Consider the following 20,430-nt stretch of genomic DNA (forward strand, 5'->3'; position numbering starts at 1 on the left):
GAGTTTCTATTCAGCCCAACCGAGTCTACAGCACAGCCGACATAAAGGCATGCTTCAGTGGGTGGGCTCATAAGGAAACGTCAGATCGCCGAAGTTTATTCTTTATTGGCAACACAGAGCTGGGAGAGGAAGAGGGAAGCATAGTACAGGAAATCATTGTCTGTGTTTTAACAATTACTCCTTTGAATGTGACAGATTTCCAATCTCTGGGAAATACACTGTCATTTGGGGAAGAGAAAGTCATTTGTCACGTTATTTAAAGGCTCCTTACTCTTCTATGTTTAATGAAATTGCTAATTACATGACAAATAATATTTATTGACATTTTAACTAATCTTTGAAACCGCATATAAAACACAGAGGATATAACTTTATGGTGTTTGGAGGCTGAACTGAAACTTAAGAGTCTGAACTGAAGCTTAGGAGTCACGGCTGTCCTGCCTCTGGTGTTCGATAGCAATGAAGCGTGTCCCCTTGCTGGAGTTGGTGTTCCCCTCTCTCTAGATCAATATGTCAGAGAAAATGTCGTGTCAGAGAGCAGGGTTACCAAAGGCTTGAAAAACAACATCAGTATCAAGAGCTGCAGACCACAGGGAGAGTGCAAAAAAGAGATTTAGACAGGTCAGGCTAAGTGAACAGTGAAAACTCTACATGTGTAAGAGTTGGGAACTTCTCTCTAAACACGCAGAGTGCAACCTTTCTAGATCAATTTAAAGACACATAACTTTGTTAAATCCAACCCCTCCCACCCAGAAAACTCCCTGACAGTCTAAATGTGATAAACAAGCTGCAAAGTTAATTATAACAACTCTTTTTGACGCGAGTCAGTTGTATTTCTGCAGGAGGCAGTGATGGAGCTGAGCACCACGTTCTATTTCAAGGTCTGGTCTATCAAATTCCTTCAGTGGATTTTGGTGATGGACTGCAATTGAAATGATTTAAATAAATTCAAACAACAGAAAATAAGATCAAGCTGCAATGGAATCCACAGACACGTGTTTGCTCAGATCACGGCCCTGCACTAGAGGGAGCAGACCAGCGGTCCAAGGTGAGTTCAGATTGCACACAACTTCCATTCCCAATCATATTTGCCATAACATGAGCTTTCAGATAATGGGCCGTTCTCCTAAATGCTTGTGGAAATGGTCATTAGCATTGACATAAGTGGCTTCACCCTTTTAGCTTCCCCAAAAAAAAGAAAAGAAAGAAAATCAATCTCTGAAATGATCCTAAATCTATATCATTATGGCTTTATATTCTCTGAAAACTAGCCATCAATCTACCAAGAACTAATGCTTTTGGTGTAGGCTGAGTTGCAAAGGGTGTACAGAAGGGCAGGGAAGTGTGGGGTGAACATATGTTGTGTTGCAGAGGGAAATAAAACAAGACGAAGAAAGACAAATAACAGCACATCTGTCACGGCCTTCTTATTGATTTTTTTCTCTCTCTCTCTCGTGCTTCTATATGCCGTTTACATATGTGCTCCCTCTCGTAATGAGCTAATGCAACCTCTCTCTGATGTTAAAACGTTTCCTGAACACCGTCCTTAGCACATATAGAACATGCGTGTGACGGCAGGCATCTACTTCAGAGGCATACAGATCCACCAGCCATCTGCATCTGAAGATGTAACCTACGCTACACCACATCAACAGGTAGCAGTTTACAACCTTATGGTGCAGCAAAAACTCAGATCTGCTGCACACAGCAGTCGCTAGCTGTCTCAAATTTTATACATCTAGCAGCTGAGCTGCTGTTATATTATTAGTGTCACATCACCATCTGTAATAGGTTATACACACGACAGAGGCATTTGTGACAGCGATTGGGTCCTACACCTACAGAGATGTTTATTAAATAGGAATTTTATGCAACTAGACACAGAGTTTAATTCACTTACTCTGCGATGCTCTCTCCCTTTCACAGACTCTCTCTTTTTATTAAAGGCACAGAATCACTACTAGCACTTTTGGTTTAGTTTTGATGTTTTAGGATGTAGGTGTTTCACCCTGTAACAACATAATACTGCGGCACGCATGCAAACACATACACACAAACGTGCATCAAAGCAACTGCGGCTCGATTCTAATCTGTGAATGTGTTATAAGGCAGAGGAAGCAGGATTGTTGGCTTCACTGGAGTGCGTGGCTGTTTTTAACTTCACTGGAACAAAGAGGAGAAGAAAACAATTCTCCGCCTGCAGAAAAATATCTGGCTGCACCACAAACTGGCTTTAGTTTGCTACTTGAAAGACAAAGTAAAAGCAAAGAAAAAAAATGCTGGTGCATCTGGATGTCTTTTGTGTTTTTTTTTAAGTTATTGTAATACCAAATGATATGAATTTGTTCACTTTACAGTGAACATAAAGGCCAGCTCGGAAAAGAGGGCGAGTCCAAACACGTGCTACTTTGTGGCCTTGTGTTTCCTATCGTTGGACGCAGGAATCCAGAGTTTTTCAGTAAAGGTAGTAATCAAAGCAGTTTAGTCGTTGTGCCCCCTCCCCTTTGTGTAATTAGTGCATAATGACTTATTATTTTCAAATATACCTCCCAAATTCTTAGCTTATGACAAGGATAATTAGTTAGATTGCTTCCTCTTGCGGCCAAGTACTTTTTTTTTTTAAAACGTGTACTTATGCTTGCAATAGAACTGACACAGGAAGATGTGTGGTGGTTTTTGATTTTATGTTGCTTTGATCAAAAACGCTTTTGTCTGTTGTGTACATAAAAATAAAGAGAAACAGATCAAGTGCAGAGGACAGAGAGGCGTTTCGGCTTGTCTTATTGTTTATGTATGAGCGAAGTGAAACAGACTGGGTGAGGACAGGGTGAGCGTGTTATGTGAGGATGTGAAACACAGCGCGCAGTGATGAAAGAGCACAGTGAAATTCCCGGTCAAAGGGTGAAGAGATTTCTTTTGTTGGCAGGTCAGACAGTCGCAGAGGATTAATCGGGTACTCACTCTGCATGCACAGCCCATCGGTGCAGTTCTTAGACTGGAGCACCATGCCCTCACAGTCCTTTCCCCCGTTTTTGGGTGCTGGGTCGCTGCATTCTCTCCTCCTCCAGTGGGTGCACTCTGTCCCACAGGTGGACCACTTACTCCACTCTGTCCACAGGCCATCCACTATCACATAACAGACAGGACAGATGAGGGTCGAGCGAACGAGATGACAAATGAGAAGATGAAGATGAATTTAGCGCGCGAGCAGGTGGAGTGGGTGCGGTGGACGCACGAACTGGGCGGAATTTGTGCAAACGTACAGAGTCGCATCAAATTGAATGCATTTCGTTTATGTGCACCTGAACTCAACACGCCCACGTACACATGGGCGTGTTATCATTTTAATACCTGGGCAGAGAGGATTACACGGTAGCTTCTGGATGCCTTGCCCTTCACAGATGGCACCGCCATTGAGTGGCGCTGGGTTAGTACAGCTCCGTGTGCGTTTCTGGTAACCACGGCCACAGCGGCTGTTACACACTGACCACTCTGTCCATGTCGACCATCCACCATTCACTGGAAACACACGGTGGTAAAACATGTTAAGTATAACTTGATTATGGTCTGTGAAACTGTTAAATTGAATAATAAAATAAAACACAAATGTGTGTGAATTAGAGTGAAAGAACTAAACCCATGAAATTAAAAACTCTGCATGTTTGTTTTCAGTGACCAGCTCATTAATTTGACTGTCTAAGAAAGCCCAGCTCAGAGGTTCAAGTGATTTGCCTACTATATAATGTACCAATATTGTTCATTTTGTTTTGCATTTTGACCTTAAACTATCGGGCAATTACTTTGCACTGCAGACAGACAGTAAATTCTGGTCAGACTGCTGCATTTTCCATTCACTGATTCCCTCTAATGCCTCTCTTCCCTCTCTCATCCATCTCTGTCAGCGACTAAATCCAGCGCGGAGTGACATCAGGGCTTGTGGCTGAGAACAAGTCTGTGGCATTTCAGATGGTGGAACCAGGCCCCTTGGAGTCTCAGACCTTCAAATGTGACATGCTTATGAGTGAAGCCCAAAATATTGGACTCTGGGGGAAGACCCACATTTATTTACTGTCTGCTTTGTCTCCTCCATGATTAAAGGCTCTATCTTCTGTCTTTCGCGCCTCTTTTCTTCTTCTCTCCCTGCCATTTTCTTCTTATCAACTTACTGTTTCTAGTATCTTTGTCTGGGATTTTGCTGGAAACCTCTGGGATATAAACATGCTCCCTTTCCTTCTAATTTATATATCACTAGTATTAGGCATAGCCCTTATTCTCTAGGTTTTCTCACACTTCTTTGCAGGGAAATGTGTATACTTTCATGTACAGTAATATTGTACAATAGCACTGTCAACTTATGCTTCCCCTTTCCAAAAGAGACTTATTTCCAAAACAGCTGAACGACTGTGTAAAATGCAAAAGATTTGCAAAACTATTTTTGTTTCACATTGAAACAAATGTTTCCAACAGGTCTGAACCAAAGGCAGGCCAGTTTAGCACCTGGACTACAGACTTACTACAGACCCATATCCAAAACATGTACATACTGTTTAGCATCAACAATGCAGGTCACATATACCATGTGCACTAATGTTCCCCCCATACCATTTCTGATACTGATACTCTTAAGCTGTGCACCGGCCACAAGACCACCATCCTTCTCACCTTCAGCTCATCGCCCACAGGATGAGGCAGAGAGAAATCTGCAGCGTTTCTGGATCTTATTTTTATACCATTTGTTTTTATTTGCAGAGGTTTTCAGAAGTGTTTCTGAACTCAAGCTGTGTTTTCCACTTTTCCACTACAGAATCATATCTGGTGCCACATGAGCAGCCAAAGGACACAGCCATTCGATAACAATTTGCAGACTTTACCCTGGTGTGCTGAGATTTATCCAAATTCTCTGAATCCTTTAATGATATTACAGTATATACAACAAATGATACAATCCCCAAACTGAAACACTGCAGATTAACTGAACAGATTGTAAGAGGTTACTCCAGGGGGTCCTGATTCTCTTTTTAGCAGCATTAAACAACTGTTTTTTGTTGGCCTATCCAATATTTTGACATGTTCAGCTTTTTCTTTTAGATGAATATAGTGTTTAACTGATTTATAGGTCAGTGCAATCTCTTTCACACTTAAGACAGAGTCCCAGCCTTTTTAGGAAATCAGGGTATACACGAATGCTTGTGTAGTCCTCTTTGGAAAGGAAAAGGACAGGCTGACATCAAAGTGCTTTTTTGACACTTGGCTCTAATATACTCTGCTAGTAACATGAAATTCTTGAGGAGACACTTGTCTCACTGCCTTCCTATTATAATACTGAACCTGAAAGAGGGCAGTTGTTTTATTATTCCCTTTTAGAGTTAAATTGGCAAAGCCATGAAAAGTTCTATCAAGCACAGGATGAACTCTGCTGGCCTCAGTTAAATGAGCTATCAAGCCAGTAGTCATTTCTACAGAAAAAAAGAACAATGTCTGAGGTTCAAAGGAACATTTGCTTCACGTGTCATTTGTTCTGTCTTAAGTAGCCTCCAGCAGCTGTTGAAGTTTAACGTCAGAACCGTGCTGTGCAATAACAGTCATGTTAGCTGATGTTAGAGAGACAGTGCGCGAGGCTGCGTGAAACCACAGCAGGGGTCTCTTTAAGTACAGCTCAGCCACATCAGCACCTCTGCAGATCAAAAAAGAGAAAAAAAACAAATCTTCCATTCCTTGCACACCTTCTGGTAGGAACAAAATGAGTGAATGTTACACGCTGCATGAGAGAGAGAGGGGGAGATTTAAAGTATGCAGAGTGACTTTGAAATTAGTTTTTACTTTGAGCCGAGCTGAACTTCATAAAGGAAGTTTCCTCAACACCAGTGTCTCACTTTACTAATCAGCCGTGTGGTTGGTAAGAACAATGAGCTGGTCAGACACATGTAAACTACTTTGAATCGAATTGTATTAACGTGTAGAAAGGTAAGACTGTAGGTTACCATAGACAATAACTGTGGCAGTTGTGCTGCGTCTTTTCGCCACAATGTTCTTTGCCACACAGGTGTAGTTGGCCGTGTCAGAGAGGCGAGCCTGTTTAATAATGAGGTTGTGGTCGATGGTGATGTAGAAGTTTCTGTCGTCTGCAGGGTCGATAACCTCCTCGTTCTTAAGCCACTCCACCTACAAAAAAAACCAAACAAAGGAAATCAGGAATGTGAAAGTGAGAAAGAAAACTGCGAGCTTGGAGGCAACAGAAATGCATTTTTTTTTTTTTTAAAAAAAGGAGGATGTGAAAGGAGATATAAGACAGTTTGACCTCATTAAATTGTACCAAAAATCAAAGTGAAGTGTTTAAACAGTGATGGTTTTTGTGTAGTTTCTGTCTAACCTCTCAAATAACTGTGAGTGCCAGGATTACTATGTTTACTCTGAGGTCCTGCTACAAAAAGTCAATAGCTATCATGCTCTTTTTATTCTCCCCCTAGAACAAAGCTTAAAGCTGTCAGACAACAGAGACAAGAAAACTCTCCAGAATTCCTCAGGCTGAGAAGCTCTCTGACCTTTTCTTTTGAGTTTCATTTTTCCAAATGAAACTGATATTGCACTCCAGGCACTATCGCGGAACAGAAGATCATTTGGAGGCTTTATTTGCTGTAATTCACCGAGATCCCTTTTCTCTCTTCAAGAAGAGAGAAAAGAAAAACATGTGCCGCCTCACAGTCCGCAGCCAGTTTGATTCAAAATATTTCCTGGTTCTCTGGTTTTCTTCAAAGAAACTGTCCAGTGATGAAGAGGCCTGGCAAACAGCTAACTTCCTGTGCATTGTGATAGCGCATGAGTAACAGGGCCTGATAAGAGATAAGACACCAAGGAGGACTACAGAGAAAGATAAGCAGGATGTTTATAAAGGGGCTTTCTCATGAGAGATAGAATATCGCAAAAAGTAGGGCAATAACCTGATATGAGACTGGCCAAGACAAAACAGTCACTGTTGTTTTTGAATTTCTTAGGCAACAACACAGAAACAGCATTTTGTGCTGTGAAAACGTAGAATACACTGGCCATTGTTGTAAGACCGGCATTGTTAGGAGTTTCTCAAAAGAGAATACAGACCCACTATGACATGCACTGGGATATCAGCATCACCGGCATCGCACCTCAGCAAGACTACCTGCTCTTTCTTTTTCTAGTTTTTGCTATGTAAAGTTTATCTTATCTTAAAATACAGACTTTAAATACTTCCTTTCACAGTTAATTCTCAGTAAACAAGTCCCAAATTGTTGCATACAACACATCAACAGGCACTTATCCCCATCACACACTTACATCGGAAAAAAGACGGGGTTTAAAACACAATATCAACTGAGCATTTCAGTGAACCACTGTAAGCTTAATGTATATTCACTGTTCATTTGGTGCTTATGAATTTCTTCCTCTATAAACACGTATCAGTCGAATCAATCTCACAGAGCCACGAGGGACGCAGTTCCATCACTTGCCGTCTATTAAATATAACTAAACATTTCTCTCCCTTGAGAACAAAGTGCAGCATGACAGACTGTATATTGCAATATATAGGAGATAGATCATTCAAAGATACATCATTATTTAAAAAATAATAATTTCTGCAAGGAACTCATGCAAAAAGAAATGTTTTATGTTAACCTAGTTCATTAGACTTCTGTCTAGATCATTAATAAAAACAGAGTTTACATATAGATATACACACACACACACACACACACACACACACACACACACTTATCCAGCAGGGTAACACATCATGTCATTCAGATCCATTCATGTGTTCACTCTATTCAAATGTCCTTTACAATCACCAGATCTCAATCCAATAGATCACCTTTGCAATGTGGTAGAACAGCAGATTTACATCATGGATGTACAGCTGCTGAATCTGCAGGAACTGTGCAAGAATTAGGACAGATTGAGGGTAAAAAGGGGTCCAATCTGGTACTAGCAAGGTGTACCTAATCAAGTGGCTGGTGAGTGTTTATAGTTAGTTGTTTCCTGCTATTGAGCTGTCTTCTTTTAATTATTTTGACAGCAGCTCAGGTGTCAGTCAGACATCTTCTACAAAGTTTCTCTTATTTTATACCGACACAACTAAGTCACATATGCTGTGTACATTACCACGATTTCACTACAAAGAAGGCAATAACAAACTGTAACTGTAAAAATATAACAAGAAGGTTTATATTCTATACATATGTATAGAATTCTACGTATATTTATATATGTAGAACTGACTAATTTAAGTGCAGGCATCAGGAGAGTTACTGAGTACGGGTCCCATACATTTTCTGTACATGTGTGTGTCACCCTCAGTCTTTAATAATGAATAAAACATTTCGAGCACTACCAGAAAGAAGGACCCCTATGTTCAGAGAACAAAGATTTGACAGTGATCTGATTGCCACTTTTTGTCTTTTGTTCCCACACACAAGCAATACCAAAAGCAAACAATCTAATGATGCAAACAGGAGAAACAATGGCTGTTTTTTTTTCCGTTGTTGTTGTTGTTTTTGACATAAATATTTTCTCTTTTGGTGCCTGCATCAGTGTGTGTTGGGCACAGGGAATTAAAAAGTGAAAGGTCTCTTCTTAGAATAGAGATTGACAGTTGATACAAAGAGGTGGTTATCCAATTTTGCACCAATCACAGAGGCTGCCTCTTCAAATTTGCTGTGTTCAGATGTCAAGAGCACTTTTATATGAGAAGGTAATTAAAAATTGAACAAAAGCGCTTTTCAGTGCAGATGGAGGGGTGGGAGGGAGACAGAGTGACAAGAAATATAAAGTGGTAGAAACTCATGTCAAAAGGGGGAAACGTGTGGGGGAGCTAAACTGAGCAATGGTTCACCGATTATTTTGTACTGACTATATTTAGGACTCATTTATAAAAGGTTGTTTGGCTACAGGGCTGTGACTGATGGTTTCTTTGTCAGGCAACTGATAATGCTCCGGACATTCGAAACGATCACAAAAGTTTTAGACTTGGCTGAAAATGCATGTTTAATGTTGTTGGTTTTTTGGTTTTTTTTTAATTGAGGTTTGCTGCTGACAGGTAGCTTAAGCAGGTTTTATTATCAAACTTCTTAAAAGTAAAAGCAGCAAATTTGCACATTTAAAGGATGAAACCATTATTTTTTGGCATGTTCCTTCATGTGATAGGGTTTCTTTGTACAATATCACATATGCTCCGTTAATTTGAAACGTACTTTGAACAGGTAAAGCTACATGTTGCAGAAGAAGATTAGGGCCACTGAAATTCATACACACACACAGTCACACACACACACACACACACACACACACACACACACACACACATAAATTTTGTAAAATTCAAAGTGCAACATGCAAGCATCAAAAACTGTAATATTGTGTATGTATATGTATAGTGTGTATTGTGTAATATTGTGTGTAAGTTGTATATGTCGTGAAAGAATACTTTTAGCATGACCTGTGCTTTTTCAGGTGGAAGTGTTTTTACAGACTCTTCTTTGCAGACTGTCTGTTTATGCATATGTGGTGTAATAAGTGTGGCGTATCAGGTGACCCTGAATCCTTCCTCAGTTATGTTACAATAGGCGTAGGCTGCTGGGGGCTTCTCATCATGCACTGGGTGTTTCTCCTTCACTCACCTTTTTTCACTTACTATGTGTTTGTTTATATGTATATCATTAGTTATTATTAATCTCTGGCTCAGCTCAACAGTGCATCTTTTGTCCTGTGTCCCTCTTTTCCTTCCCACTGGTGACAAGTTCTTGCTCATAGGGTGTCATCTGATTGTTGGAGATTTCTCTGTATCATTATAGGTTCTTTACCTTACAATAATACAGTGCCTTGAGGCAACTACTGTTGTGAATTGGCGTTATATAGATAAACCTGAACTGAACAGAATCCCAATCACAGCACGGCATACTTCTGTATGATCTAATCTAGTACCAGTCTTTAAAGGAACTAAGCTACACAGTCTGTATACTAATTGCATATGTGCAGAAAACTTCATGTCACATTGAACTTGTTCAGGTTTCTTTCATGCCAACAGATTCAAAAGACATAAACACAGATACACAAAGTTATACACACACATCCAAATGCTCATGCTCACAGCTCGTTAGCGTCTGATTGGCAGTAAAACATCCGGAGAGGTAATTGGCACATTTCTTGTCATTAACGAAAGGAAATTGCCACATGTCAGCTGCCATAAAGAAAAAGCCTGTCTGGCTGAAGACAGCCAAGTGACACACAGTGAGAGAGTGAGCGAGAGAGGGAAAGTGAGTGTAGGGTGGGGGGGGCACGTAGAACTAGGAATGGAGGGGGACAGGTAAATGAGAGATGGTAAGACAAAGAGGAGAAAGACAGATGAGTGAGAAGGAGAGCAGGTGCACATCCAGGAGGGCAGTCACTAGTGTTCCAAAATATATCTAATACATCATCACCGAGAGGCAAGGACGGACAAGAAAGAAGAAAGATGGACGATTGGGGGGAAAATGTTACAAACAAGTGACTTTGGCTTGAAGAAAGGAAGATTTAAGATGAACGAGAAGGGACAAAGTCTAAAGCATGAGGTTAACAAAGAAAAATCACATCGATATTCACAGATCAACATACTGAATTGTATTTACACAAATAATACGGATCGATTAAGAAAATTAAAGACATTGAAGCCAATAAAAGTCCATTGACTTCTTGTGCACGGACTAGACTAAATTATTTCAGAGGTGGGATCATCTGAAGTTTGCAAATCTCGTGCAAATATAAAATGCTGGGTTATTCCACTGGAAAGACAAATTTGTTCAAGAAATTTAGCTTGTAGAAATTTGCATGGAACAAATGAAATGGTGAATTGGTCAGTTTTTGATTAATTTAATGTATTTTTTAGCCTTTACTTAAGACAGATAGAGGAGAGAAGACGGTAAAGCAGGCCAAAGGCATGCAGTAAATGGCCTTGGAGCAGATTTGAACCAAGGCCTCAGCAACTGCTTTAAAGTACATGGGTTACCTGTTCAATCAGATGAATTATACCAGAACCCTTTATTTCATTTTTAAATGAAAATCGCAGAAAACGTATTTATAAACCACACCGTGATAATGTCACATGAAGATGCAAACACAAAAAGCTAGGTTTGTATACTAACGTTTGTTCCCATTATTACTGAAAAATAAAGAGTTCATGGAAGGTTTTTTACGCAATAAGTTGTTTGGGGCAGAGTATTAGACATTGAGAACCAAAAGTTTGTTGCACTGGTAAACACTGGAGGATGAGCTCATGCTGAGCTGCTCTTGGTATCAAAGCATGCAAATGTTTGAGAAGTTTCGTGAACCACAGTGCCACCTTATGGCATTAAGAAAGTGCAGTCAGTGGTAGTGGGGCATGGCAGAGCACATGGTGTGACTAGCTTGTTCTGCTATGGATGATGGGTTTATGTTGTTGCCTTGGAAACTGTCCGTGAGTATTCTCAGTTATTGTGTTTTAAATGTTGGTACAATGACATTTTAAGTTTGGTCAAATTTAACTGAAGCCAAATAACTGATTTTGGTATGGAGTGATTCTATATCCTTTTGCATTCCTGTCAGTGTTAGGGCTTTACACAAAGTGGAGTCACAGTAATGTTAGTATGGGTTTATGCTTTTCTGCAGTTTTACTCATGAAAAGCTTTAATAAAGTCAAGAAAAGTTACACCTTGTTTTATATTGGAAAGGTTCATGAGCTTTGAAGATGGAGTCTCATCACAAGGAGGGACTGAAGGGTGTACTCCCCTCAGATAGGCTACAGCCCCTAATTTTGATAGAGTAAGATAAGCAGCTAAAGAATAATGAGTGGAATTTGATGTGATAAAACAGACAGCAGTATTCTTCACAGAATCGGTGAGAATCTACTCAACACGTGAAGTCTCCACTAAAGATGCAGTTCTCCAGGAAGGAACATACCTGATGTTTAATTTCTGCTTTTGTACATCCATCCATCCATCCAACCACCCACTTATCCATCCATCATTGAAACATCTATCCATCCATCCACTCATCCATGCATCCAACATAATTAGTTTTTTTAGCACGACCACTTGGGGTCAGCAGACATGAGCGCTAAACAAGACTGACATATTGAGATCTCATGGAGTTCATAAGGTAAACCTTTACAGTGTTTTATAGCTGCTAAATGCATTGATATGTTGCGTTATTTTATTTTACATGTAACTCCACGACCTTAGCCTGAATGTCTAAAATCAAAACTTAATAAATGGAGCTGTAGCCCCTCGGTGCACCATTAGTTTTGCTCTCAGTGAGGCATAGCTCTATTTTGAATGACTACCCAGGTGGCCTACGTCCTTTAAACCACCCAGCTTTCAAATAAGAGTGCAGCTTCGGTGCGCCTCCACTGTCACTTCTTCTCCCACTAGCAAACATTACTGGCTGAAGACCTGGTTAGAGCAGCAATGTAGGAGTAGCCACTGAGTGTGATGTTTCTGCCTGGGTGTGCCAGCAAAACACTAATTAGCCCAATAGACAGAACACACTGTATACAATCCTCTCACTTGTTAAGAACCACTGCAAAGCAAAACCATTCATTACTCATCGCTGTTGTGTCAGAAATAGAGTGTACAGAAGAGTGTGGGGGTGGAAAGGGGTGTGAAAATAAAGAACGGGGAGAGAAAAAAAATATTCCACAGCAAAGTGCAAGACTTCTACGGAGAAGTCATTATGAGCTCTTCTGCTTTTCCACATGCACTATAACTATCTATCAGATGTAATTTATTCATTTCCCTTTTTTCACAGTATATATCCGCTCCAGGCTTGAATGACACACCTGGAGAATGAGCCACTAAAGGTTATAAACTGATTATTCAATCATTCACTTACAGACAACAAGCCATATGCTCTGCATCTGCCTGCATGACAAGTATGGAAATGTGAGCTGTATAAATATTAACAAGCCCAAATGCTCAAACGTGTGATATCTTGAGATGTGATGGGAAAAATGTTAGTGTGAGCGTTAATGCCGGTATTGCTTGTTGTAGCCGAACCAGTATATTTGTCTGTGAGGGTGTTTGTGGAGGAGCTGGAATGGGACAGGTTAGGGAGGAGGAGGAGAGAGGGCAAATTTAGATAACAGTAGTGGAGTTGGAGCGGTTACTACTGTAGGTGTCCATAGAGGAGATGGATCGCTAAGACTCGAGCCAGGAATAATGACCTCTCCCAGTTCATTTCCACCTTTAGTTCTCCTCTACAGTCTGCTGAGGGAACACAGGCATTTCTTAAACTGGCTCCAAGGATAGCGAGGCACTGCTTACTCTGTTTTCCCCTTTCCCAGTACATTTACCTCATACGTGTGGCAAAACGATACTCTTTTACCAATGTGTGTTTGTTGGGAAACTACCTTAAGAATCCATAGTTTAAAAATGTCTCTATAAATCCTCCTTCTGTCACTAAATGGATGATTAAATTCTGACAGTGATGATGTGATTATGGGATTTCTGCCAATACTTTTTTTTTTTTAATAAATTCACCACATGTGGGTGGATAAGTGCAAGTTGGCTATTGAGAGGCATGGCACACATGTTATTTCATTAGAATTTTTAAATAACAACCTAACACAAACCATTACTGAGGCTCTGGCTTTCCCAGTCAGAGAACTGTGTAATACACTCTCTGCATTCAGTGCTTGGTTTCCCTGAGACTGCCCTGACTTTTAACAAAGCTTAGATGATAACTCCATCAAGGGAGAGGGTTTCTTTGCTGCTCAAGAGGTCAGATCTCACTTGGTATACAGAATGCAACCTTCAGGAATACGAATAAACTGAAACAGCACAAGCCCAGTGCAAACAGCTTAAAAGCGGTAAGGAGGTTTTTGGTTTTTTTTAGGTGATACAGAAATAATTTTCCCACCAAATAAAAACAGTCGCACTATGTTGTATTCTTTGCTTGGGAAAATGTGTGGTTTTAGTTATTCTTTTACTATATGATCTGTAACAAACGTTATTTGTTTGCTAAAAAAGGGCTTGTGAAAAATATGCTTCCAGATGGCCAAAGTTTCAAAATCTTACAAATGGCGAGTGGGACTTTAATACATAATGTTGGTTTGGTTTTGTCTTCCAGAATCAGTTTCTTGCATGCAGATTAAAGTAAACAATGTCTTAAGGGGCGTTCACACAGGAAGCGATTTGATTCGCTCGTCATGTTTTGCTTTTTTGTTTGGTTGTTTGTTTATGGTCAGTTGCTCGCGGACATGGCCATAGCAATTCTCTGATTCATTTGCCATCCAGTCATACCACTTGTAGCCTTTATTCTTACCAGCAGCTGCTTCAGTTGCTCGCAAGTCGAGAAGAGTTTAACTCGGGACTCACCCACTTCATGTTGGCAGTGGTTATTTCACCTGTCATCATAATGTTGCTAAATGTCACTTTCTATGATCTCTGGTAAGAACGTTGCTGCAAATTGCTTCCGGTGGACGAGATGCTGGACTGCTAGGATATCAGCTGACACAAGCACGGTTGGTTACCGAAGAGCACTTATAGACTTTAAAAGTGCATCAGAGAGACACATGGGCACCTGCTAATTATTTCAAGAAAGTAATATCCAAATAGAGTTCCCCCACAAAAACTGGAGCACAGTCCCTTTGGATGAGCTGTTAATACAATTAAGCAATCCACTTAGTGATTCAAATGAGCAACTACTGGCTACAGCTGCTGTGTCAGCATCCACCTGTCACTAAAAGCAGCCACAACTATAATAATGTATAACTAATCTTTAATATAAGTGGGTGAGTTGTAGAATACATTCATGGATGGATGCTGTTCATTTAATTATGGAAGTCTATGGGGTCAGTGATTCTACAAGTTCTTCTGTCTTTACTATACAGATAGATTCCACATGCTGTTGCTTGTTATGAAACTGTACTTTATGATCCACATCATTTTTAGAATTAACTTACTCGGTGACCTCTTATACCGCAAAAAGAGACACAGAAATATTTTCTGATAGAATAAAGTCACTCACAACACCTTTATATTGATCAGAGACCCAAAATACTTCCCTCACTGTAACACAACCACCACACACTGTTACTATAGGGAGCAGGGATTCAATTTTTTTTTCTACAACAGTTTCTTTCCTTTCTCAGCAGAAGTCTGACTTAATATATGCAGGGAAAATCATCTTCAGAATGAAATACATTTGACAAATAAACCTTACCCACCCAACAGTAGAAAGGGCTGTGCGGGCAGCAGACCTCACAAATGCGGGGCTACTAGGATTAATCGCAGTCTTTTCACGGGAAACCTGCAATGATTGACAGGTGAGTGCCTGAAGGGCAATCTTTAGTTGGTTGCCACAGGGATTTAGACTGGCCTTGTGACTCTTTCTTCCCATGGGTTACCTTAATGAAAATGCCCTCCCTGTTCCACTGGGCACTAAAGTGTTTTTCTCTTGACATTCTTGGCACTCTCATAACGCAACTATGCAGCATTTTTACAGCAGTAAAAGCACTCAGCTATTTTCTGACAAGGTGAACATATGGGCAACCGGTCGCAGCATGCCTTCATATCACTAATTAAGTAAAAGTGGGCTAAAAAAACCACTAATCGCTTACATGCTCTATGTGTAAAATGGGGTTGATGATGAAGCTTGATAAGTGCCAGATATAAGAACTATACTGGATTTTATATAATAATGAAGCATTTTGAACATATTTTTAAATTAGCAATGACATCTGTCATGAACTGAAACGGATTGAATTTTGTGTCTCAGCTGTTTTAATTCATCTGCATTAGTTTTCTCCCCTCTCTGGATGAGAAAGTGTGAAGTAAAGATCTTTGTGTTTCCCATCTTTCTTCTTATTAAGCCAATGGACTTAATCATGGCAGCAGGGCCCATACCCTGCAGAGCATCAATGACTCGTTACCCGTGATAACACGGCAGGACCCCGACCGACTGAGGAGATGCCTGAATTAAAATCCTGCTTCCATGGAAATAGGCACAGTGCCTCCCGGTCCTGCGTAACCTCTGAACTCTTGTCTTTGTCTCAGGACTGTGACAAGCGCTCCGAAATGGAGACGGAGGGAATGGGCGAAGAAAAGAAACAATTCTTTTTGCTGTCGAGTTTATAAGGCTGCCACATATTAAGTATAAAAAGAGGCCGCTGCTGCTTGTCGAGAGGTCCTTTAGATGTGGATGAAAGAGCCTCCTGAGGGTTTTCAAAGGGAAGGATCTGCATTGAGCTGGTGAGAAGCTCTCAGTTCCCATCTTTACCTTTATTACTATAACTACGGATAGCACTCAGCCACTAAGCTGATATAACAGTGAAACAGTGCACAGAGCCTTTGTGCCAAATCACTCCGATTCTACTGTTCCTAGAATAGCCTCAACAGTTAGATTTTCCTTCTGCTCTTCATTAAGTACATATCAAATATTCATGGCTATGGAAAGGTGTAACAATGACTTTAAGGGAGCCTGTTGAGTGTCTAATTTAGTCAGACCATACAAGACATTCAGATGACTTAATCCCTGTGCTATTCCAGAAACCCAACTCGCTGTATTTCAGCTCTCAAAGGCCAAAGTTCCATTGGTAATGGTCACAGGGAGAGCCAAGATAAATGCCTGCTGCTTGTTTTCTTTGTGTGTGCAAAACTGCGTGTGTGTGTGTGTGTGTGTGTGTGTGTGTGTGTGTGTGTGTGTGTGTGTGTGTGTGTGTGTGTGTGTGTGTGTGTTCCACAACTAATTGTGCTTCAGTAAAAATAAGTTAAGTAAACATGAAAATGGCTTAGATTGAACTTCAAGTACCAAAACCTCTGAGATGTTTCATGTGTTTTTTTATGAAAACTTGCTGCATCATCACAGAAGCAATCCAAGCTATTCAGCATAATGTTTAGTTTTCAGGGCAACAGCCCACGCAGAAAGCCAAGAAAAACTCAAAACCACTTAAAAAGAATCACAGGATGTCATTACTATGGTAAACCATCATGACAGCTTATAATGTAAATCATCTGAAAAAGTGGGAAGACAAAGACGAACCAGGAGATAGATAATAGCTCGCATCAAACAGTGCAGTTCTTTGTAATCTGAGATCAAAACTAATTAGGATTGACTTACTTTGATTCTGCAAAATGTGGGCTTCTTTCTTCTTTGAATGTGCAAGTATGTATTTGGTTGGGAGGACGCTGAAATACTTTGGTAACTAACCGTTTCAAACAGCTGAAACACTTTTGGCATTATAGCTGATCTCGACAGAACGCCTTTTTGAAAGCTTAACTAAAACTATTCACCTTGAAGTAACACAAACTATCAGTGCTTTCAGTTCTAATGACAGCTCAGAATCTTTTCTAAAGCGAAACAACAGAGCAATATGTTACTACCTGTGGAACAATGTTTTTAGACACCAATCAACAGTAGCAATAGACAAGGTTATTACAGTTAAGTAAAAGTTAACCGGTAAAAAAACTACACACAGAAAATAACAAAATCTAGCAAGAACAATATTATGCACTTAAGATAATAATATACTACATTGACAAAGTTACTGTTTTATCTACACATTAAACATAGAGAAGCTGCTGGGTCATCGAAACCCATGTCACAAAGCTCCCGGTGAACAGTTTTTGTGCTGATGTTAATGCAAGAGGAGGTTTGGAGCAGTTATTGAGTCAGCAGACTGTTGGTGAATCACGCATTATGTTCCTCAACACTTGGCAATCCTGCTCTGTAACTTTAAATGGTCTTCCATCTTGTGACTGTGGTTCCTAAATGCTTCCACTTCCACTAGCAGGTAAGACATTTCCAAACCTGACCTGTTGCAATGGTAGCATCCCATAACAGCAAAATCTTCAGTGACCTCTTTATAGAATGACCCATTATTTTTTAAAAGGAAGACTGCTTACCTAGTTACTTGATTTTACACACCTGTGGTAATGGGACTGAAAACACCCCAATCTGTAGACCAGTGCTTGTTTGTATATTGTATATGTATGTGTAGGAAATGTCCCACTTTGTTAGTTTTAGTCTGTTAACACAACCAGCTTTGGGTGGCTTTACTTCATCTTACGTGAAACTGGGGTGTCTACGTGAGTGTGATCTAAGTGTTTATACTGTAATGCCTCCTGTGTGTGTCTTAAATTTCCCTCTGAAATAAATCCATCTATGCTCTTTCTCTACTACTTTTGGAGGCTGTGGCTTATCCCAGTAGTCATTGGATGAAGGAAACTAGCAGAAACTAACACTGAAAAAAATAAGTAGATAAACTAAAGCCGAACACTTTTGAGCAGTCAAAACTGAAACATGCAAATATTTAAAATGAAACCAAACTGTAAAAGAAAAACTGCTAAATAAAACAAATATGCAGAGCCATGTATACAGAAGAAACTGAAAGTAGATTAAAAACTATTTAAAAATCAAGACAATAAGAAGATGATGAGTGTATTTTGTAATACATAATGAATGAAATGCTAGATTTTCTTTAATATATATATATATACATATATATACATATATATACACACATATATATATACATATATATACACACATATATATATACATATATATACACACATATATATATACATACATATATATACACATATACATATATATACATATACATATATATATATACATATACATATACATATATATATATACATATACATATATACATATATACATACATATATATATATATATACATACATATATATATATATATATACATACATATATATATATACATACATATATATATACATATATATATATATACACATACATATTAGGGGTGCAACGATATTCGTATCGATATTGAACCGTTCGATACAGTGCTTTCGGTTCGGTACGCATATGTATCGAACAATACAACATTTGTAATTTATTTTATCAACTTTCCTTCTGACGATGCTGTCTGTGTTGAGCGCAGATCCACTGAGCGCTCAAAACAGACAGCATAGTCAGAAGGAAGAGCGCAGGGCACCTACCCCACCCTCATTCAGATCTGGCGTTTGGAATTATTTTGGTTTTCATGTGACGTATGACCCTGAAGGTAAGCGAGTCATGGACTAAAGTAAAACAGTATGTTGGATGTGCCATGCAATGCTCAATTACATGGGTGGGAACTAGTGTGTTAGCGCAGTTAGCTCGTTAACGTGTTGGCCGTCTAGCCCCATGCACGGGGCGATCGGCGGTAGCTCGTTAACGGAGATTTGCCGTGTTGTGGCGTTAAGGTCATTTCAACGAGATTAACCTGAAAGCACTAGTGGGAACACAACGAATATGACTGCACATTTACGCCGACATCATCCTAGTGCAAAGACAAAAACAACAAGCATGCTACTAACTTTAGCCGAGTCATTTAGACAGCTGTTAGCACATGATTCTCCTTATGCTGCTGAGAATATAGCCCAGAAGAAGCGGATAGTATAGCTTTTATTTTGGAAAGAGACATTTCTCTGTAATAAACTCTCTTTTCCAAAGATGCATGATTCCTCAATCAGATACAGGGCTTGCAATATCGCTAGCCTGACGTCCTGGGGCTAGCGATTTTTTCAGTCGGGCTACCAAAATCTATCTCTTCCCTGCCCGTCGGGCTATTGTAGGAAGGAAAAATATATGTCAATACTTTTGCATTCTTTCAGAAATGTAGCTGGGTAATTATGTCATTGGCATCGGTGAGCCACTGTCAATATGTGACATATTGAAATCGCGTTTGAATTTGCGCTTGTTTTTTTGCTTTCACTTTGCAATCGTGAGAACTGTGTATAGAGAGCGACAGCACTGATCTGTGAGTGATGATAATTTGTGCACCAATTCCTCTGACATCGTCTTATTAATCGTTAGTTTACTATGCAAACATGACAAGTGAAATCTCCCGCAGCAAGCTTAAACATGTGAGAGGTTGATCGCGCAGAGAATCGGTGAGCTTATGTGAGTGCGTGTGTAAAAGCAGCAGGATATATATTTGACTACGATGACCTGGATGACTGAGAACCTTCACAGACAGATATATATTTTAGTTCTGCTGAGCCAAATAAGACAGGTCAGGGTGAAGAAGTGACAGCCAAAGAAAAGCTTACCACAAAACGGAGAAGTTATGACAAATCAGACTATAAGGCAAAAAGAAGGTGCAGCTTTATGGTTTCATGGACAAAATAATTTCTGTGGCTGCAATATGACGAGCTAAATAACCAGGGCTGCACATAAGTGGTCCGCAGGTGCGCATTCGCTGTCAAAATAAAAAACACGCACAAGGGTTAGGGTTAATTTTAAAAACTGTATTTTTGAGTTAAAATATATATTTATAATTTTAATAAATGACAAATTAAAAAGGCATGAACATTTTTTTGTATCGAAAAAATATCGAACCGTGACACCAAAGTATCGAACCGAACCGAACCGTGAATTTTGTGTATCGTTGCACCCCTAATACATATACATATA

At 39.7% G+C, this 20,430-nt stretch overlaps 1 protein-coding gene across 3 annotated transcripts in view; it reads right to left on the reverse strand.

The window, feature by feature from the left end:
* The window catches only part of unc5cb (unc-5 netrin receptor Cb), a 129,245-nt gene that overhangs the window by 23,641 nt on the left and 85,174 nt on the right, over positions 1–20,430 (reverse strand). For 2 of the 3 annotated variants that reach the window (XM_085463729.1, XM_085463728.1), the window contains exons 5-7: positions 5,982–6,162; positions 3,352–3,519; positions 2,962–3,126 (exon numbers count right to left, since the gene is read on the reverse strand). In XM_085463729.1, coding sequence (XP_085319855.1) covers positions 2,962–3,126; positions 3,352–3,519; positions 5,982–6,162 — 514 coding nt within the window. The remainder of the gene's footprint in view (positions 1–2,961; positions 3,127–3,351; positions 3,520–5,981; positions 6,163–20,430) is intronic. The other variant, XM_085463730.1, reaches the window with a different exon arrangement.

This window comes from Copadichromis virginalis, linkage group LG7 (assembly GCF_057382275.1).
Source record: "Copadichromis virginalis isolate Kocher_CV1m ecotype Utaka linkage group LG7, C_Virginalis_male_GT1.1, whole genome shotgun sequence".
In the NCBI taxonomy this organism is placed as follows: Eukaryota; Metazoa; Chordata; class Actinopteri; order Cichliformes; family Cichlidae; genus Copadichromis; species Copadichromis virginalis.